Source organism: Lutjanus erythropterus, chromosome 7 (assembly GCF_056507025.1).
Source record: "Lutjanus erythropterus isolate fLutEry1 chromosome 7, fLutEry1.hap2, whole genome shotgun sequence".
Classification (NCBI taxonomy): Eukaryota; Metazoa; Chordata; class Actinopteri; order Lutjaniformes; family Lutjanidae; genus Lutjanus; species Lutjanus erythropterus.
In genome coordinates this window covers 40,784,761-40,805,471 of record NC_139323.1, presented here as the reverse complement: position 1 = coordinate 40,805,471, position 20,711 = coordinate 40,784,761, and the positions used below count along the sequence as shown (strand labels likewise).

Genomic DNA, 20,711 nt, shown 5'->3' with positions numbered 1-20,711 from the left:
CTTCAGCATCACGTCATTCATCCGTCATCCGCGCTCAGCCCGGCCCACACAAACTTTACCATGTGCTGCATTACTTTGTCACTGAAGATATCGCTCACTGTATCACTTAATGGTGGCATTTTTAGGCCTTCTCCTTAATTGTCAGTTAAACTAAATATTTTCAGGGGATGTATTTTTGAAAATTTTCAAATCTCCAGTCAGCTTTTAGTACTTACTTTACGTAAAGCCCTGTGAAATGTGTGTTTTTTTTTAAATCTCAAATCACTGATTCACACCTGACTTGTGTTATCACAGAAACTATAGGGCCCTGCCTTAATTCTGCTCTCAGTCTGGTGCTCTTGTCAAAAGAAGCATTTGGCTGCCAGCCCCCCGTTAAAAGATACTTGCCGCTGGGCCTAACAACTTCGCTGGTGGGGGTGGGGGGGAAATCAACTTTATCACTGAAGCAAGGATAAAATTTAATATCTGATTTGTAGACCCCGAGGCCACAGAATGTATACTTTACATTTTAAAAAAAACTTACATTTTTGGATAGCTGCAAACACAGCATTGCATTCCTAAAACTTTCACACAACCAAACTACCTCAGTCTCTCTGCTTTTCATTGCCCTCCATCTTTTCTCAGTTTCTTTCTCACTTGTCATTCCACACGCCTCTCACCTTGCCTTCATCTCTCTACCTTCCTATCCCTCAAATCTCATGACTTCTTCACCTCCTTCCAACTTTCCCTGTTACCCTATTTTGCCAGAAATCTCCTTTTAAACTCATCTACTTCCCATTCTTCACCTCCTTTTCTTACAATGACTGTTGGTTTTCTATATCGCTCTCACCTTTGGGTGCTATGGATGGTCTCATATCATTGTTTATACGTTAGCATGTCTGGCTCCCTGCTACCAAACCTCTGCACGCCCACTTTGATTCCTCCAACACCACTCTCACCCACTATCTCCTCCTCTCCTCAGGGTCAACACTCAGCTCCCTCAAGGCTGAAGCCACCAATCATGTCCACCGGCGCCTCTCCGTTACCTCGGTCCCTCAGACCACTGCTGCCTCACCCACCCAATCGACCTCTCTTCCACAGGGCCCCCTTCCTGCCTCCCCCACTCGGGGCGATCCAGAGCTGTGGCCACCACCAATCACAGCATGTCAGGCAGCCTGTCCTGATGGAGCATGGTGTCAGAGCAACACTCAGAGTTGCCGAGGTTGAAGCCTCGAGAGACCCTTCGCCTCTCTTCTTCTCTCTTTTTGTCTGTCCCTCCCTCTCTCCCTGTCTGGCTGATGACACGCTGAGCTTTTGAGCAGAGATGGATGTACTGGACTACGTGAACAGAAAATAAGTCAACTTCAGCCTGAACTCATGGCATCTCAAAAAAGTTGACAGTGGTTTAGACTAAATAAGCACTAGTGTTTTGATTCCACAGGGCACAGATCTATAAAGTTGCGTCTTTGACGTGGTTTTGTTAACTTGGTTTGGTCATTTTTCCATGCTTCTTGTGCTTTTACCATGGATAAGTAGGCCACATGGTTAAATAGTTTCCTTTTTTGTCTTTTTTTATGATCAGAAGTTTGCATAGGGGGTTTTATTTTGAAAACGGAGAAGCTGCTCTATGCCTTTCTTGTATCTGACTTGCTTGACGCAGCTTCCATCAAAAGTAGACGAGGCAGTAGGGGTGTAACTTTTCTTCAAATCCACCATTCATTTTGACTTTCGATTTTAGGGTCACAATCCGAGCTTTTTTTTTTTTTTTTTTTAAATCACTGACGGCTACGCCACTGTTGATGCAGCCACGCCCAGTGGAATCAACACATAAGAGCAGAACATCTGAGTAACATATTTATAAAATACACAAAAAATCAGCCCAGAAATTGTTTAAAACTGTTAAAAACAGAACTACATGTAGGATGATAACACTTCTGCTGAAAATTCCTTATTCGTGTTTAATTTGCTAAAAGCAGATGAGGTGACACTGACCGCTCTGCTACAGTTCAGACTGATAAAAGGGAATACTTTCACAATTTTAAACACCAGCTGCAAACATCAGGTGATGGCGTCAGGCTAACTAAACCACAGTTAAACATCTGAGCTCCTTGTTTTGCAGTAAATTGTAACAATCACACAAAGAAATCTCCTTCAATGGAAGAAGAAAAGATACCACTGTTATTCCACCTAAGTTAATTAGTCTGAAATGCAATGTAGCACATGATATGTTTTAAATAAGGTGTGTGACTCAGTTCTTCTCAACTGGGGAAACTCTGTCGGTGCTACAGCGATGGCTCTCTTCGCCACCTACATGTTCCACACGCAACAAGCTCATAAAAAAAAGGCCTACAAGGAAAATGTAGGAAGTCGCAAGAAAATTACTCATGTCGAAGAGGAAAGTACATTACAACATTTTTCACAACGCCAAGTCCTGGCATGCAATAAATATCACAAACTGATTACACATAGCGATGTATATGTTCATATCAAAGCATAGATATTTCCTTTTAGGATCAAATCACACCTACTGTAGCCTTGGCATAAATGAAAAGCAGCATGTTATATGGTCAACTCCATGCAGTATGCAGCAGGAAGATCAAAGGTTCCCTATTAAAACGTGTGGAATGGCCATAGAGAGTTAACATGAACTTTAGTTCACAGCTAAGAGAAGGTTGTGCAGTAAAATCTATTCATAATTCAATATTTCCTTTATTTCTCTCTGGATATTACGCTGTAACCAGGCTGTCGGGAAGAAATGTGGCTTATTTGTAATTTGCAATTTCCTGCAACATCGTCTTTTGAAGGGAAATATGACATGAGGTGTTTGGAAACTAGAAGGCTGATGAAGCGGCAGGGAGCCGGAGACACAAAGAGACAGACAGAAAGGATGGAGGGATACTGAGCAACGAAGGTGGAGAAAGTAAAAGACAGGACTGGAGACAGAGAGTGAAAAATAGGGGAAAGATTACCAGGAGCACCAAGAGGTTGAACCAGAATGACTCATAACACTGATATGCCAAGAAAGCAAACAGAGTTATCTCTCTCTGTGTGTATGCATGTGAGCGCATGTACATTTATGAAATGCAAGTAAAGTCTAAACTGTAAGGAAGGAATGTGCAAGAAAGCAGAGCAGAGAGACACAGAGGTGAGGAGAAGAGTTACTAGTAGATGAAGTATAAATAGAAGGTCAGGTGTACAGCTGGAGTGTAAGGTAAGAATGAGGTGTAATCAGAGCAGAAAAAACATCCATTTCATCCATTTCTACACAGTACAGATGGATGGCAGTCTCTGTTTACACAGGCAGTTTATTCAATTTGACTGAAATAATTCTGATAATAAAATCCGATTAAACTGTTTGCATGGACACTAAATAAAGTGTTCAGCTTTGGTTACATGCCACAAAGTGTTAATCAAATGGGAAAATATATCAGAAGATGAAGAACTGCAAGTAAACAAACCCCACATCATAACCTGGGAATAATATTAGCATCTTCAAATCTTTAAACGTTCCCAACAGAAAAGTTCTGTTTTGCTACTGCCATGTTTCTGTCCCTCTGAGAAACGTCACTTACTCTTACGTGGAGTAAACGTGAGGAAAGATTATTTTTCCAATCAGAGAGAAAAGGTCAGATTATTGTTTACATGTTATTGCTTTTGATCAGTTTATGAAAAAGTTAACACCATCCCTCTAAATCAGATTGAAGATTCATTCGGATCAGGCTGGATCTGATCAGACTCTTCCAAATAAGGTGAGTGACATGAGGCAGTTTGATCGTAAACAGGCTTTTATTCTGATTATTTTCATATTAAAGATCCAAAGTTTTGTACTTGCAGCCATAAGGATCTTCAGGAAAATAGACGTCAAATTCACACAAACTTTTAGGGATATTCTCAAAATGTACTGTAGGGACAGAACCAAAACATCTGTGTTAAATCCACTATCCTTGACATTAAATGCTCCACTTTCTCTCAAAAAAGCTCAGTTTACGGACAATACCAAAAACCAGTAATCCACACCCTCCCTCCAGCATGAGCACTCCCAGTAAATATGGATTTCTGCTTCGGCGTTATTAAAACAAACAAATCAGTTTTTTTCTAACACGTATCTTGGCAGGTACGAGCACACTGAGCTTCCCAGACTCAGGTGTTTCTATTCTTATCTCTTTTGTGAAATGACATTGTTACAGCCCAAAGCTAACTAAATGAATAAACAGAGAGAGAGATACATATTAGAAAATCAAAGATGATCAAAATGCATAATAAACCAGAAGGGCACATGGAGAGCGCAGACCTCCACCAAGGCTGAATTTCCCCACCTCACAATGTCAACAAAAGTAAAAAATAATTTGTGTATCTGCCCCGTGATTCAGATCCACTCTAAAATTTAATGGGTTCTTCCCTGGTCCATGCTACATCTTTACGCCAACTTTAATGACAGTCAGACCAGTAGGTTTTTCCATAATTCTGCTGACAGACAAAGCAACAAATGTTGCCAAAAACATATCCTGCCTGGTGGAAGTAATAAAATGATAGCTTGCAACCTTAAAAAAATATGTTTTTGTCTGCAGAGTTTTGGCCAAGGAAGTTGTGCAATTTGCAGAAGGGTGTATCTGTGTGAGAAACTTCACATTTTTAAATACTGTGGAGTTGCTCACGGTCTCTCTAAGATTTCAAATGGTCGTCTGTTTGTGGAACTTGCTGAGTGTTTATCATATTATCCTCTGTTCTCTACAGAGGAGCAGGCCTTCTATACACCACACTGTGGTTAGCTAGAATTAACTGGCAGAACCATTTTATGTGTGTGTGTGACAGCGTGTGTATGTGTGTGTGACAGCATGTATGTGTGTGTGTGTGTGTGTGCTCTGTCTGCTGTGTTTTTTCCACAACTTTGGGATGAGATCTGAGAGGAAACGGACAGATTTCCATCTGTCTGCTTCATTTGCAAAAAAAAGCCCTTCTTGCGATTCAAATATATGCTTTAGCCACCTCTCTCTTGCCCTCCCTCTTTCTCTTCCATCTCTCCATCTCTCACTCTCTATCCAAGTGGCATCTGCGGATGACCAGGGCATCAAGAGTCTCAGGGGCTGAGGGAGAAATAGGGGGAGCAGGAGGGGAAAAAGAAAAAGAGAGGAGAGAGAGAAAGGGAAAGAGGGAGCAAGCGCCTCTCACTTCACATTTCCCCAGCACCACCCCGGCGTGCCAGCCAGCCTGCAGTCTGTTCTCCTTTGAGCTTTCTATTCTACCACAGCACAGAAAAAAAATCAATTCATATTTCCATAATCCACACTCCTGTCTGTCTACATGTCTTTGCCTCTCCCCCCCCTCCCTCCATCCCTCTCCCTCTCTCTTTCTGTCTCCCCCTCTCCTCTCCCCTGGGGTAGACTAACCCCTCCACCCCGATCCTACGGCCTACAAATGTCATTACGCTGAGCAACAATAACGGCCTAAACAAAAGGAGGCCTTGCTCTGAGCTCTGAGCCCCTCGGTGGAGACTGTTGGCTGCTGCTGCCATATGCTGGCCAGCTCGGGCCGCAGAAAGAGACAGAGACTGTGGCTACAGAGGACTCCAGCCTTCAGCCCCACAAAGGAGGAAAGGAGCCCTAATCCTGGTAATGAGGCCCGTGAATACAGCCTTTATGTATACGGGCGAAAGGGCCAATCCCTCTGTACACAGCACGCTAACTAGCCATCTTAAGGGCCATCTTATCCACACAAACGATCTGGTCGACAACAGAATGAAAGAAAAGTGAGGTTGTGGGGGGGCTGAAAGGAGAGCCGTGCTGGAGAAGAAGGATGAGACGGGCCCATGTCAACACATACACTGTGTTTACACTTTTAAATTTTATTTCATCTCTCTTGGATCGAGCTGCTCTTTTTCCTCACTTCCATTTCCAGCGCCTACCTCCACAAGTCTGTAATTTCTTGCTCACACTCTCGTTCCCTCACTCCCTCTACCTCTTACTCTGATAGCACGCTCTGGTTCTTGTGGGGCAGGCAGACATCGCCTCAAGCATCTTTCTACAAGCCCGTTTATTCCTCAAAGTGGATCAGAGAGGCAGGAGAGCTGTTTAAACTCACCGGTATGGCTGCTGTGTTGAGAGGTAGTTAGCTTATGCACATATTGTTGTCTTTCTTTATTTTTTCTTCTTTCTTTCTTAAAAAATTGTCATTTTACCACCTCAGTCCACTGTCATTTAGGACCTTTTCTTTTTGCACTGTGGCGACTTTTGGAACAGAAACAACATGTGGCATGAGTTTTTTTTTCCTGTGAAATCTGTTTTCTGTCATTCTTAACACTAACTGCCAGTACAAAAATCACACACACACACACACACACTCATACACTCGTACACACACACACACACACACTGCCTGAGAAGGCACAGCAGCAGCAGAGACCAGGAGTCATGGAGTCATCACATGTTGGAGCAACAACAGGAGAATGATGCAACCTGATCTACTTACAGCATGATGTGCACAACATAGAGATTAACACACATACTATTACAGGCTGTGTGATCGTTTTGATCAAGTTGGGTCTCGACTGTTGTTCTTTGAAGGTGAAGCCAGAGAGGAAACACAAAGACGCCCTGCTGAGGTGGTGTATTTTTCTAAGGGTAAAGAGCAAGGCTTTCAAATAAAAGGAATTTTAAATCGATTTAAATTATCCCAAAGATTTTTTTTTTTTTCGCACAAGTGTGTGCACGCCATCCCCCTGAGACAGATGGGATTGTCTTAAAGGACCAGTGTGTACGATTTAGTAGCATCTAATGGTGAGCTTGCAGGTTACCTTGCCTCACCCTCCCCAGCATGTAGGAGATCCTATGATGGATGCAAAATACCCTAAATAGAGCAAGTGTTTGGTTTGATCATTCTTGATGGTGCAACATGGTGGACTACATGGAAGAGCACCTCTGCAGATATAGATAAGATAATTCATTCTAACAAAAACATCATATATTCAAGTTCCTCCATCTTTTGCTCATAAACCAATGTAAATCTTACACAACGGACCTTTAAATGAACATTTGGGTTTATACTTGGGTCTTATTTTGTAATTCTGAAACAGTAAAACTGTACCCCCCAAATTTACTGCACTGGCATCACTGGAGGCAAATCAGATGAAGCAATAAACAAGCAGCAACAAGCAGCTAGGTTAAAACGAACCCCCGGGTTGGACAAACTTATTTGGAAGAAAAAACTGGGGATGCACCGATCTAACTCTTAGTCTCCTGACACTCGTTTTGATACTTATTTCGGATCAAGGTGTCAATCAAAACGATAACAGAGCTCTCTTATTAACCAAATGTAAAATCTTTATGCCTCAGTGCTGCCCTGACATCGCCAGACCGCGAGAACAAATGAAAACATGAGCTTCACAGACATTTTTCATTTTGCAGCCCCAGATTGAACATGAAAATGAACTTTAGTCTTTGTTATTATTTGCTGACCACCAATAAATAACAATTTGTACAGAGACAAGTAAAAATTGACTTTGGGGCGCCCTGATCGCCCAGATGTTAGAACACGTGCCCCGTGTACCAAGGCTGAAGCCTCTGCAGCAGCCACGGGTTTGATTCCAGCCTGTGGCCCTTTGCTACATGTCTTCCCTGAGTCTCTCACCTCCTTTCGTGTCTGTTCTGTCAGAATAAAGGCATAAAAGGCCCAAAAACATAATTAAGGGGGAAAAAAAACTTTAGACAAGTAGATTTCTGAACCCCCCAAAATATTAATGTTGAACCCTGCAAATCTTAAACTATAAGTTTCAAACATCCATTACAGGTTATAAACAAACCTCCTGGTTAAACTTTGACCTGCTGAACTTATGCACAATTGTGCACACACACACACACACACAATAAGGCTTCACAGTGAAAATGTAGTCTTATATTTAGTTTGCTGGCCCGGTGGCTCAGTTGGCAGAGCGTGCGCCACATGTACTGACCCTGTGAGTCAGGAGCAGCTGTGGGTTTCGACTCCTGGCTGTGGCCCTTTGCTGTCATTCCTCTTACTCTCTTCCCCTCTCCTGTTCTCACTTCAGCTGTCCTATCAATAAAAAAGGCATGAAGCCTTTTTTTTACCATGGCAATATTTCCATGTTCCCTCATCTCAGTTACTTCTTTTATGAGTGTGAGTAAGGTATTACAATCAATAGAAATGTTAACCAATGGTGCAAAAATAGGACCCAGGTTATATTGGAATAATCCTTTGCACCATCAAAAATATGATTCTTAAACAATACAGACTAGTGGGAGACACTGGGGTGTGTCTATAACTCTGCAATACTTACCTCTCACTGGTTTAGGAAGAACACGGTGTGCCAAAAAGTAGTGCAAAACAGCTGCAGATTTTGCTTTCAGACTGAAAATGAACCCAATAATGCTCTAAACGTGAAACAATAGGAAGCAGGAGCACAATGAGAGAGAAAAAGCATGAGAGAAAGGGGAAAACAGAGGTGTGCATTCCTGTCACGGTTGCATGATAATTACTGATTCGTCGGTTATTGAAGACCTGCTCACTGCTTTTCATTACCAGCAACAGACGTACAATGAGAGAGAGACAGAGGAGGAAGAGGAGGAGGAGGAGGAGGAGGAGAGGAGGCACTGATAGGGATGAGGAGGAGAGTGGTGGTGGTGGTGGTGGTGGTGATAGGTGTTGGGGGAGGTTACCACAGGATGGCAGGGTGAGTGAGGGCATTAGGCAAGGAAAGGGAGATGGGCGAGGAGGAGGAGGAGGAGGAGGTAGAGGTTGTCTGTAACAGTGAAGGAGTGAGAGAAAGAGGAAGAGAGTGAGAGAAGAATGAAAAAGCGGAGTGTGTTCCAACCTGGTCTGTGTGGTCCTGGGGGAAGCTCCACAGCACGGTTGGATCTAGAGGTAATTGACAGACAGCATTAATCAGCGGGTGAGAAACACACCGTCTTCGCTAGCTGCCTCAGAACACATACATATTAATGAGAGGGGTGGGGGCAAGGGTGGCTGCTGCGAGTCTGTGCACGCACGCACACACACTTACACTTATACACTCAGTTACACACACACACACACACACACACACACACACACACACACACACAGAGCAGCGCACAGTGAAAGACAAGAGAGAGAGTGTCTAGGCTGTATGTGCTGTAAATATGCTAATCTATACTCTCAGTGTAGATATGATAGCTTATATTACACACCAAATCACGCACGTTTAAGAGAGTCGTATCAACACATACTCTGGTTCATTTGCTTAATTATTCCTACATTGATACAAGCCCCGCTGTTTGCTGGAGACATGTAAAACCTAAACTAAAAGGTTTATCATTTATAATAGTGGTTTGTGATTTTTTTAATATAACAGTGCTAGTAGTTAACTGTAGGGCTGCAACTACACATTATTTTGATTATCAATTAATCTGCAGGTTATAATCAAAATTAATCGTTTAGTCTATAAAATACATTTTTAAAAAATATGAGAAAATGTCCAAAGTGACATTTTCAAATTTTTTTTCTTTTTTTTTTGTCCCACCAGCCATCCAAAATCCAAAAACTTTTCATATACTACTATAAATGACAAAGAAAAGCAGTAAATCATCACATTGAAGAAGCTGGAAACAACAAGTGTTTGAGATTTCTGCTTGAAAATGACAAACAATTAATCTACTATCAAATTTTCTTTCAACTGACTCATCAATTAATCGACTGAACATTGCAGCTCTGGTTGACTGATCGAAATGAACTGGAAATCAACCGATACTGATAAGTTAAAGTGGTGATGAGCTGTGATGAGCATTTCTCAAAAAAAAGACAGTTTAATCAACAGTAGGGATGTAATGATACCAGAAACTCAAGGTACAATAACACCATGATAAAAAGAAAAAAAAATAATTAAAAAACAAAGAAAAATGAGGACTTGAAAAACTGACCTTTATTAAATAATAAACCTGCTGTGTTCAGCAGTTTTGTTTGTATATTTTTTTTTTTTTTTTTTTTTTTTTTTATAACTTAAAGTCCTTTAAAGTTCCTTTTTCACCTACTTTAAATAAAAGTAGCCGAGTGCAAAAAGTGCAAAGATTACTTGAATGATGTATGTACAGTTTCAAAACAAAAAAAATGCAGCAGCCAGTAGAACTGCTTTTATTAAAATAAAAAAATAAATAAATAAAAGAATTAACCATGTAATATCGCAGTAGATATCATCACAGTCCGGTACAGTATCAAGACATTTTTTCATTGAGACACTGAAATACTCAACATTTCGTTAGATCCCTAGTAGAGCTGCAACAATCAGTTAATTAATCAATTAGTTGTCACCTATTAAATTAATCATCAGCTATTTAGATAATCGATTAATTGATTTGAAAAAAAATGTTGAAATTTTGTTATTTCAGCCTCTCACAGGCCCAAATGCCTTGTAAATACAGAACATTAGATGAGTTAAAAGCTTCAAAAATGTAATTATAAATCAAATACTTTTGGGTTTTTAAGCAGCTGATCCGATAAAATAAGGACTCATAAGATAAAACGTCTTTCTTCGATAAGCTGTGACAGGCATTTCTCCTTCTTTTTGACATTTTACAGGCTGCATCCTAACTGATTAATCAAAAAAAGAATTAATATGTTAATCAATAGCAGAACAATCATTAGTTGTAGTCCTCGGTAACCTAGGATGGGTATTTCTGTTAAAAAAAAAAGATATTCAGAATTCATAAAGAGGTTGTTAATGTAAAATATACAACCCTGATTACAAAAGAGCAGTAATGTTGTAAAACATAAATTTAAAGAGAATGCAATGATTTGCAAATCATTTTTCACCCATATTTAAATGAATACAGTACACAGATAAGATATGAAAAGTTCCAACTGGTAAACTTTGTTTTTTGTAATCATACACTGTCATATCCTGAATGATGCCTGCAACACTTTCCAAAATAGTTGGCAGCGTCCCAACTTTTTTGGTATCAGGGTTATGAATAACAAAGACACGGAGAACACGGAACAAATACGTCAGGATGTTATTTTTATATTACAGTAGATAAAATGTAAATTATTCATCAAATATACCAAACTATACAAAATAACCATTAAATGTACTTTAATGAGTTGCACACCGCTTCTACTGTCACTTCAGTGTCACTCATGTTTGCATCTCTCTTAAAGCCTGGCTTCCAAGCTAAAACATGAACCTTGCTTCTTGCAGGCTTATAACACGTGGTTGAAAAGAAGCAGCCATCGAGCCATAGCCTGAACACGGGGGTCTCTGCTAAACATGGCTTCCACAGCTCCAAGGTCACCCCGTGACCTCGGCTGGAACAGCGAGGGTTTGAAGAGACGAGCTCTCACATGCCAGGTTCACTGTCATGGACATACAAAAGGCCTACAGGCTCATGAACGCACCCCCACATGTGTGCGTGTGTGTGTGTGTGTGTGTGTGTGTGTGTGTGTGTGTGTGTGTGTGTGTGTGTGTGTGTGTGTGTGTGTGTGCCTAAACAGAGCTGTCTGAGAAGAAGCTTATCAAACCTTTGGATATAAAAACAATAAATGTGAGTTCAACAGGTAAAAACTTTGAGGCTGTTAAGTATTTTAACTGAAAGATGTATGACTATTTTAATATATTTAGGTTTGATCCCTCCTTATGCATATGCTCACAAAGACTAATGTAGACATTCATGAATCCAGAGGAAAGAACCACTACTTTAGTAAAGAGGACATGCAATAACACACAATGTGTAGAGTAGCTTCATGGCTATCACACCAGGCTGCCTGAGAGAGCGAGGCGTACAATGGACAAACGGATGACAGGACGCAGCAGAATCCATCATGCCTTACATAATCCTATTGGATAATTTCATGGGCCCCATCTTGAAAAGAGCGACACAGAAAAAAAAAAAAGCAGCAGAGCTCAAAGCTCTACACTCCAACTACGACCCCCCTCCCCTCCCTACCCTATGATCTGCCACAGTTAGGGCTATTTTATGCTGATTTACTGGGTGAGAGGATGGGAACTGCTGCTGGAGTGTGATACAGGACACAGGAAAAGGGACAGGAGTTACGGAAGAGAGGAAGGCGGGGTGGGGGGGGCAGTGTTTGTAACTTTTGGCAGCTCTGTCTACTTCCCACAGTGACTGGCCAGGTGTGCATGGGTGCTTCAGCAGCACTGCAAAACCTGGAGCCACGGCTGTGGCCATATTCCAGAGTGAGAACATGTTCTCCCTACCCAATTATTATGCAAAAGATTGCAATGTGATGGTTTTTTCACACAGTAGATCCGCATTTCCGTTTCTTGTGACAATCATGGGAATCGCTCTTTATACAACAGTCGTCCTTTGCTTACATACTTACAAATCTAACATAACTTGTACCGCAACCGATGTACGTATTTTAAACCAAACCATGATCTTTTCCAAAACCTGACCAAGTAGCTTTCCATGCCTAATCCTAACTAAACTGTAAGCCAGCATGCACAGGAGCAGGACTCTGGAACTGGGTCACCTAAATGTAAAGCAGTTGTTTGTTTGTCATTATTAATCAATCACCAAGCAGAAACCTCCGGGGCTGAAAAATTAAGTCAGCGGAGAATTACCAAAACTTGCAGTACCTCAAATGGCCACTGGTTTCCTGCCTCGTCCAAAAAAAAGTTCCAGTCTCTCTAGTTTATTTCTCTGTTCATGACAACTGAATTTCCACATAACTCACCTATTTAAATTACATTAAGGCTTCAAGTTATGCATAGGCAAGGGTGTGCCCACTTTGAGCAGCACGTATGTACCGTTACAGGTGGCTATCTGCTTCCCTCAGCTGCACCCACGCTCCACCTCTTTGCACATTTTTGAATTAGCAGTGAGTTAATGGAGTCGGTCACTATCAAGATGCCCCCAGCCAGAGCCAATGTACCCTGAGTTTTACACTGGCGCTTCAGAAACCTATAGATGATGTCACACCCGTCCATATTTTATGTATATAGTCAATGGTTCAAATGTCCATTCATCTCACACCAGCAAATGTAGCCGTTTGCTGCATATAAATTTATTTCTTTAGACTCCAAATTATCACTTTGATTTGGTGATATATAAATAAAATGTTCCATATTACGCCGACTACAGATTGTGTGGTAACATTAAGTATTTGCAGTATGCTAAGGATACTAAAATAACATACTTAAACGTATGTTTGGGAACCACTGCAATAACTAACCAAAAGTAATGCACAAACTTTTTCTGGAAAGACCCCGTTCAGAACCCAAAAAAGGTTCATGCCTCCCCACCTCATGATTATTAATAGTTATTAACAATAATTGGGGAAGCAGCTAATAATAAGTTAAACTCAGGGAAGTAAAGGTCAGCAGCAACAATGTTTATTTCTCCTACATAAATCATGTTCATTTCACATTCATTTAACTTCATTTGACTCTATTTTTCTCCCCTGGTCATCCACGTCCCCCTTGCAGTAGCTCTGCGCCGCCCCAGGGGAGCCCGCCCCCTAGTTTGGGAACCACTGGGTTAGCAGATGTAGGTTGTAACAGCAGTCACATTGTCAGATGGCTTTCCTAAAATTTGTCACAGGCTGTCTTTGGTCTTGGCCATCTTTGAACCTCACAGTGCGACACAGGACCACCGTTTTAGAGCCACAAGCAAAGATATCACCATGTTTCTTTCACGTTGGTCATCTTTCATCCGGCACAGCCCAAAATCACACCCAGTTTAAAAGACATTTATTATAAGATTCAAAATAACGGCTGTGAAAAGGGTGGGAGGAAGGAGAAACCTAAGTATAGCATGATTAGCTATACTAGCAATAGAAAATTAATAGATGACATTCTTCAATTATCTCACAAGTTTATAAATTGAAGAATATGAGTTTTTGACTGTCGGTAAAACTAATAAAAAAAAAACACCAGTTTTGGCTGACAGAACTTTTTACAGTTCTTGTTTTGGGATGCCATGTACAAGTAGACTGACATAAAATCATGTCAAACAATCAAACAAACTTAAAGTCAAACATTGTACCTGTGTGGACTCCAGTATGTTCACATCAGTATGGAGTCACACAGAGGGAGAGTGGTGGAGCGCACGAGAGAGGCATGAATAAAGAGAAGCACAGGAGGCAGAAACCAGCGCGCTGTAACAACACACACAAATACTTTTTTCATGCAGGTGAGGACATGTGAGAACTTCAGAGCGATACCAAACACCCTCCTTCACCGTTCATAGCTCCTCTTTCCTCTGCATCCTGTGTGCACTTTTCTTTCTAACCTACAGGCTCTTTTTCTTTCTGTTCTGCTCCACCTCCACGTTTCTCTGCCAATCATTTCGCCTCTTGCTTCTCTTTTTTCAGTCTTTTCTTGTTTTTTCCCATTTCTGCCTCACTTCCAGCCCTCTTTCTCGCCTCTCTCTGTTTCCCATGCTTGCCTAATTTTTTTTTATTTCTTCCACAACCTTTCTTTCTCTTCATCCCGCCCCCCCCCCTGCAGCTCAATGTCCTCTTCACTTCTGTATCCCCCCACCTCTATTTTTCTCACTCTCTTCTTACGTTCGTACACCCCTCCCTTCAGATGTGCGGGGCGTGTGGTGGACACAAGAGGGGGCCTGAAGGGGGTTAAGGCTGAAAGTTGAAGGTTACAGAGGTGAAGAGGACCCCCGCTGCTCCGCCAGGGGACACAAATGTCACCATGACAGATCCTGCACCGGTTAATCCACCCTCCCCTTCTTCCACACACACATATACACACACAAGCTCAAAGACACTGACCAAAAAAATAAGACAATTTATTTCTGAAAACTGTGATGCCAATGTCAACTGTAAAATCTGAAAAAAAAAAAAAAAAAAAAGCTTGAACTGAACCATTTCCTTCACGGAACATAAAGTATATTTGAGGTGCAAATGACACGATCATAATTTTCTCCATTTAAATGTCATCAAAATTTTTCATTACTCAATTTGCAACTCAGAGACTTTGCCCAGCCATGAGCCCTCAGTAAATACATTTCTGTCTGCAGTCTCTGTGGACTTTTCGGGGCATTTTAAAAAACACAGGCTGTGGATTTTACAAGCGCATTGTATAAATGTTTTGGCTTGCTCACAAGGTCATAAAAGATTCTCCGCATGCAACAGACAATGGTAGCTGTCAGTTGCAATAAAATATGACAAAGTTAGAGACACAGGGGTTCTGGAGGACACCAGCAATGGCATATGCAAGCACAAGCACATAAAACACACACACAGCCACGCAAACACACACACAATTACAGTCTAACTACACAACTGCAATCCATCAAAGCGTAGAAATGCAGTGCTTTCATAGGCAGTTAAGTTGTAGATATTATTATTTTACCTTACAAATAGAACTAATTCTTGGAAAGACTAATTAACACTACGTGTCCTTTTATACATCTGCCTACACCGTCTGCTAGAAGTGAGTATCAGTACTCAGTACCCTCAAGGTATCAAATAAAATAACCTAGTACCAAGCAGTATCAAAGCTTCTCCTGTTAAACATACCCACATTCTATCCTTTTTGTAGCCACATCTAGAAAAGAATGACTGTTGGCCCTTTTCCGCCAAATTAGCTCTGGTTTTTGAATCAGACTGTTCAGGATACTTGGAACCTTGGTGCTGTTTAGCAAAGCAGCCCACCGGTTTTGAGTGGAACCAATGCAATCAAGGACGTCATGAACAGAGAGGCCTGCACAATGGACAACGACCTGCACAATATGACAGAGCCACTTTGGTTGCAAAGGAAAACCTGCTATTTTTCTGTTCCAGCTCGGAACTTTTTGTGTTCTGAACCAATTTATTTTTGGCGAAATACACAGAAACGTTCAAAGTAGGTGTGTGAACTGGTATGGGCAGTTCCATGTTAGTGAAAAAGGCACATATTGGTATGTTTTTGCTCACAGCCAGTCATCACAAGCATTCTTCAACAGCAAACAGACCAATTCTACTGAGCTACCGGGCCACAATTATTTCCTTTTTAAGCACAAGTAAATTATGGACATGTGGTGCAGAAACCCATTTAGAACCAAAGATATCATCGTCTGTTGTGTTGTTTCTCTGTAGACATAATTTTCGGACAGTTTGGTAGACATCACCCAACCCTACTGTGTGTTATATCTGAGATGCCACCAAAATGTTCCCAAATATGGCTATACTACACACCTGCTTCCACTGACATGATGGGTTTTTAATGAAGTAGGACAAAAGGTATTAAATATAAATATATACTGGTATCAGTATCACTTTCAGGGTACTTCTGGTATTGTAATTTTTGAACAATACACAGCCCTTCTGCCTGCTACCTGTTTGTCCGTGCACCTGCTCTGCACACCATGTTCTGCTGGGTCTGCCTGCAGTATGCATGAGTTGTTAGCCATTAGCTTCTCCATCACCATCACCTATCTCCATCAAACCCAAAAATGCAAAGGATTCACAATGTGTTTATTGTATTTCTTACAGTTGACAAAATCCACAAAGAGCTGTTGCAAACAGTATGAAAACAGCCCATTTGATTGTGACACCAGTGGCAGGTAAAGTGGCAAGGGGAAAACAACCTATAGCATATTTCACCCTGGTGGAGCGTAAACAGATCCAGTGGGTGAGAATTGAATTGAAATCACCTATCCAGAGTTAGATTCCTCCATTCACACCCCAGGAAATGGGGGCGCGCAAATGCGACGACAAGCTCAAGGAGTGACCACTGGTCTTCGTCTGCAGAGTGCATGTGTGTACTGTACAAGCGCATGTGTGTTTACAGATAGATAACAAGCTCAGGAGTGAATATTTACTGTACAGTAGCATGTCCATTGATCTCTGGGGGCTTCAAGCGTGGCTGATCTCCAGCAGTCACGATGGGGGCAACATGCAGGAAGCCCCTGAGCCATGACACAGAAACTGGGGAGAGGGGGGCTGGTGGTGGTAGAGACGGTCAAAAATCAATGTTTTGGCTATTCCTGAGATGCCTGTCGTTAAAAGTCGGAGGAGGAGAGTAAGCGAGGAGAAAGGAAGGTTAATAGGTGAAGGGTGCTGGGAACTGAGAGCGGGGCAACAGGGAAGGAGTGGGAGGAGGAAGGATGAGGTGAGGGAAGAGATGGATGGATTGCCTGAGAGTGGGAGGTAGACCTCGGCCTCTCTCTCTCTCCACTGACACCACTTCCTTCTTACCTCCTCAGGTGGATCATTAAACGTGATGGGATTAAACAGAATAAATTATCGAGATATATGTGCGCTGAAACCTGAGAGAAATAAGCCTACCCCTTCATCTCTTATTTCTTCTATTCTCTGCATAAATCTATCTCTACTGGCACTTCCAAGTAGGCTAAAAATGAAAAATGCTGGCATCTTCATCTTGGCATACATCTATGCTTCTTGGGATTTCCAAGTAGGCTAAAAAGAAGCTGTTGGCAGAGGATGTCATTCCTAATGCTGCCCTAATGCTTCTGGCTGGAAGAAAAAGTTGGCGCATAACACCAGTGTGTCAGAAACCTCTCACTGCCCAGCGCTGCACGGCGAGTTATTCAACTTCACCCATTTTGTCACTAAACTACAAAAGTAAAACCCAACTTGCTCTGGCATAAAGCTGTATAAAAATAGGCTTTGCAAAAGTAGAAAAAGGATATGATAAGACAAAATGAAATGCACCCATAGTGCACAGGCCTATGGTTGTGTTTCTATAGGATCACCTTTGCAGCTCAATAACAGTGGCCTGAATGCATGGTTCTGGCTTTTAGACTGAGAGAGATTCCAGTAAAACACAAAAAGACCTAACCCTAAATCCAGTGTGAATACACATTTAGATGAAAGCCTCTAGTTTATAATTCTCTATACTATGTGAATCAAACGCAGACTTAGAGCCCTCATGGCCATCCAATGTTCTAAAGGCATAAAAAATGCACTTTTTTCACCTTATTCCATGAACGACTGAATGTGTGTTGTGAGTGAATAGGGGGCCTGTTTGTTAAGAGAGGCCAAATCCCATATGGTGAACAGCAGCTCCTCTGGTGAGAAGAGAGGCTGTGAAAGCCACCGGCAGCCCCTCTCCTCCATCCGTGCTCCGGAGATGAAGGGATGTAGCGCCTGCCTCTCCTTGTTCCTCCTTTCTCTCGCTCCCTTTGCCTCCTCTCCTCCCTCTTTCTTGGCCAGGGGTTAAACTGCTGCACTCTAACCTCCTTGGCAATGATTTCATTCACTCCGTTTCTCTCGCTCGCTCTCTCATCTTTGAGAGAGATTTATTTCACAGTATGTAGTGGATTAGGCCCCCCTCGTATGCCCTCGGACAAAAGCATTGTTTTAGCACTGGCCTGTTCGCTGTAACGGGAGGAAGCTACCGCTACTAAGCATCCACAATACGGCCATTGTGGACACAGGGCTGGAAGGACCCTGCCTCGGAGGCCGTCTAGACTTTGAGCCTGGGCCGATTGGAGAAACAGAGGGAGAAAATCCCATCAGGCAGTGGAGTGAAAGTTAACTAAGGTAACCTGCTGTGAACCTGATGAAGATGTCAAGCCAACATATGGCAAAAAATGTCTATTGTCAGAACAAGGAGCTTTCTTCCCTCAGAGGGAGGGTACGGTGGAGGAGGAGGAGGAGACGAGGGGTGGCTAAAGAAGACTGGGGGGGTTGCATAACCTAAAGGAAGGAATAACTGTGGTGGTCATCGTTTTACTTCTGGATCAGTAGCCTTATTCTGGCCGGGAGGAGGCCCAACCCCTACACTCACAATTAAAGGAGTAAGCAGATTAACTGGCATCTTTCAAAGGCCAGCAGAAAGAAAAACACACTCACAGACGTTTAAAACCTTTTTTTCCCCCATTTTGCCCATCAAGTCTCAGACTGCACACTGCAAATGGTATTACATTTCATGCTGATTTAGTGAGCAGAGGTTTTTAGAAAAGAGAAACTTCTTAAACGATGATATGGTCCTTAAGTTTACTAATACTGATTGGTCACACCAAGTTGTTACAAATGAGGACTGGGGTCTGACAGGAAAAGTGAAAGCCTGCAGTTTAATCCAAAACTACTTGGATTAAATTAGAACAGATTTGTGTTTGGTACGTAAAACTAAACTGTGACAGAAAACACTGATACTAAATACACAAAAGAGTATATTTATGTACCATTATGAGAGTTAGCCTTTAATGTCTTGTAAAAGGCACTAACAAATGCTAGGAATGTTCCCTGCAACTAATTTCCCTGTTGATGAAACAGGAATTTTAAGTTTGACAACTCAACTTGTTACAAAATTGAGCTCAATTTATTAATTGACAAGATTAAACACTGTCTGAAAAAATACTGTGTGTATTAAGAGCAATTTGAAGCTGTTCAATAATCAAATTGTGCTTTCGAAGCTGCTGATATGTATGCCACTTTGTGCTGTGCATTTTGAGCATGTTGCACAGTATCCTACAAAACATGATGACAACTCACGACATGCACATCCACATCTTTTCATACCAAGCAGCATCACAGCTGCTGACAGTAAACAAACCATGTCATAACATTAGCTGCCACATAGTGTGGCAACATTAGCTGTGTTAGCAGCAGCAGCCTGCTCTCCTTGCAGGTTAACGTCCACATGCCTGTGCTGAATGGTTGCTGCAATCGAGTGATTATAAGCCAGTTAACCTCATTTTCATTTTCTACATTAAAATACTGCCAAACCACGCTGGTTTGAAGAGATGGTATCTGTCCTCACTGGCTTTCATCTTGGCATTAGTGAAGGGAGACTGGGGGGACTGCGGTCTGCCAGAGCTGTAGCCCAAATGGTGTAGGTTAACCAACTAGCATTTGTGGTGCCGACGAGTGTTGGAAGCAACATTTAATCGCACAGCCAACTAATCACATCCCTAGCAAATGCATCATCACACTGGTTTAGATTATGTTTAAAATAGGTCTAAATCTGCACAGGAGAGATGCATTTTAATTCCAATGGTTGAAAATTTGAATAAAACAAAAGGAAAACAACCTCTAAAGGTAGAGCCTGCTTAACCAGCCAAAAACATCAACTGGCAGGCTTCACATGTGAGAGATGCTGGCCTGGGGGATTTCTAAGCCATTTCTACAGCTTCATCTGAAAAAGATAAACAACAGCCTGAGCCACTGGAAGAAGAAGAAAGAAAGAGCTGCATGGAGATGATGTGACCCTATTAATGCCACATTAGTTGTTCCGTCTTCCCAGAAAAATGCTTCAGTGGGATGAGCTGAGAGAGGGAGAGAGGAGGTGGAGGGAGAGAGAGACGGAAAGAGAGAAGTGAAAGCGATACTGTCTCCAGGCTAGTTGGGATGCAACCCAATTTCACAGCTTCACGAATGAGTGGCACAGCATATGGATGCAACCTTTGTGACAGCCTCTGTGTATCACCACATATCAGCGTTGATATTCCGAGTCAGATTCCATACTGGTCCAACATTATGTCAAACACCGGCTCCGCATGACTGCATTTCCAACACAACACACAGACAGTGTGTTTGTTGAGGAGGGGGGGGGAGTGTTAGCCTCCTAAGCTAAGAAAAACAAACCAGTATCTCCCTAGACAGACTACTCTGTAACTCTTGCTACACTGCATGATGCTCAGTTGCTGCAGAATGATAAAAATCAAGCGCTTACATTAAAGCAGAAATGTGCCCTAAAATCTGAGGTATAACCTGAAATCTGAGATGTGACCCAGATATTTAGATGGAGGAAAAAGGAGGGTAGACTGCAGAGTTTTGGTTGTAACAGCACAAGTTAATGGTGATGATTTCATCTCTGGCTTTGG

The 20,711-nt window shown here is 41.9% G+C and overlaps 1 protein-coding gene across 1 annotated transcript in view; it reads right to left on the bottom strand.

Moving 5' to 3' along the window:
- dennd1b (DENN/MADD domain containing 1B) overlaps window positions 1–20,711 on the bottom strand; it is a 156,380-nt gene that overhangs the window by 114,457 nt on the left and 21,212 nt on the right. The window contains exon 3 of the mRNA XM_084723793.1: window positions 8,804–8,847. Within this exon, the coding sequence (XP_084579919.1) occupies window positions 8,804–8,847 (44 nt within the window). The remainder of the gene's footprint in view (window positions 1–8,803; window positions 8,848–20,711) is intronic.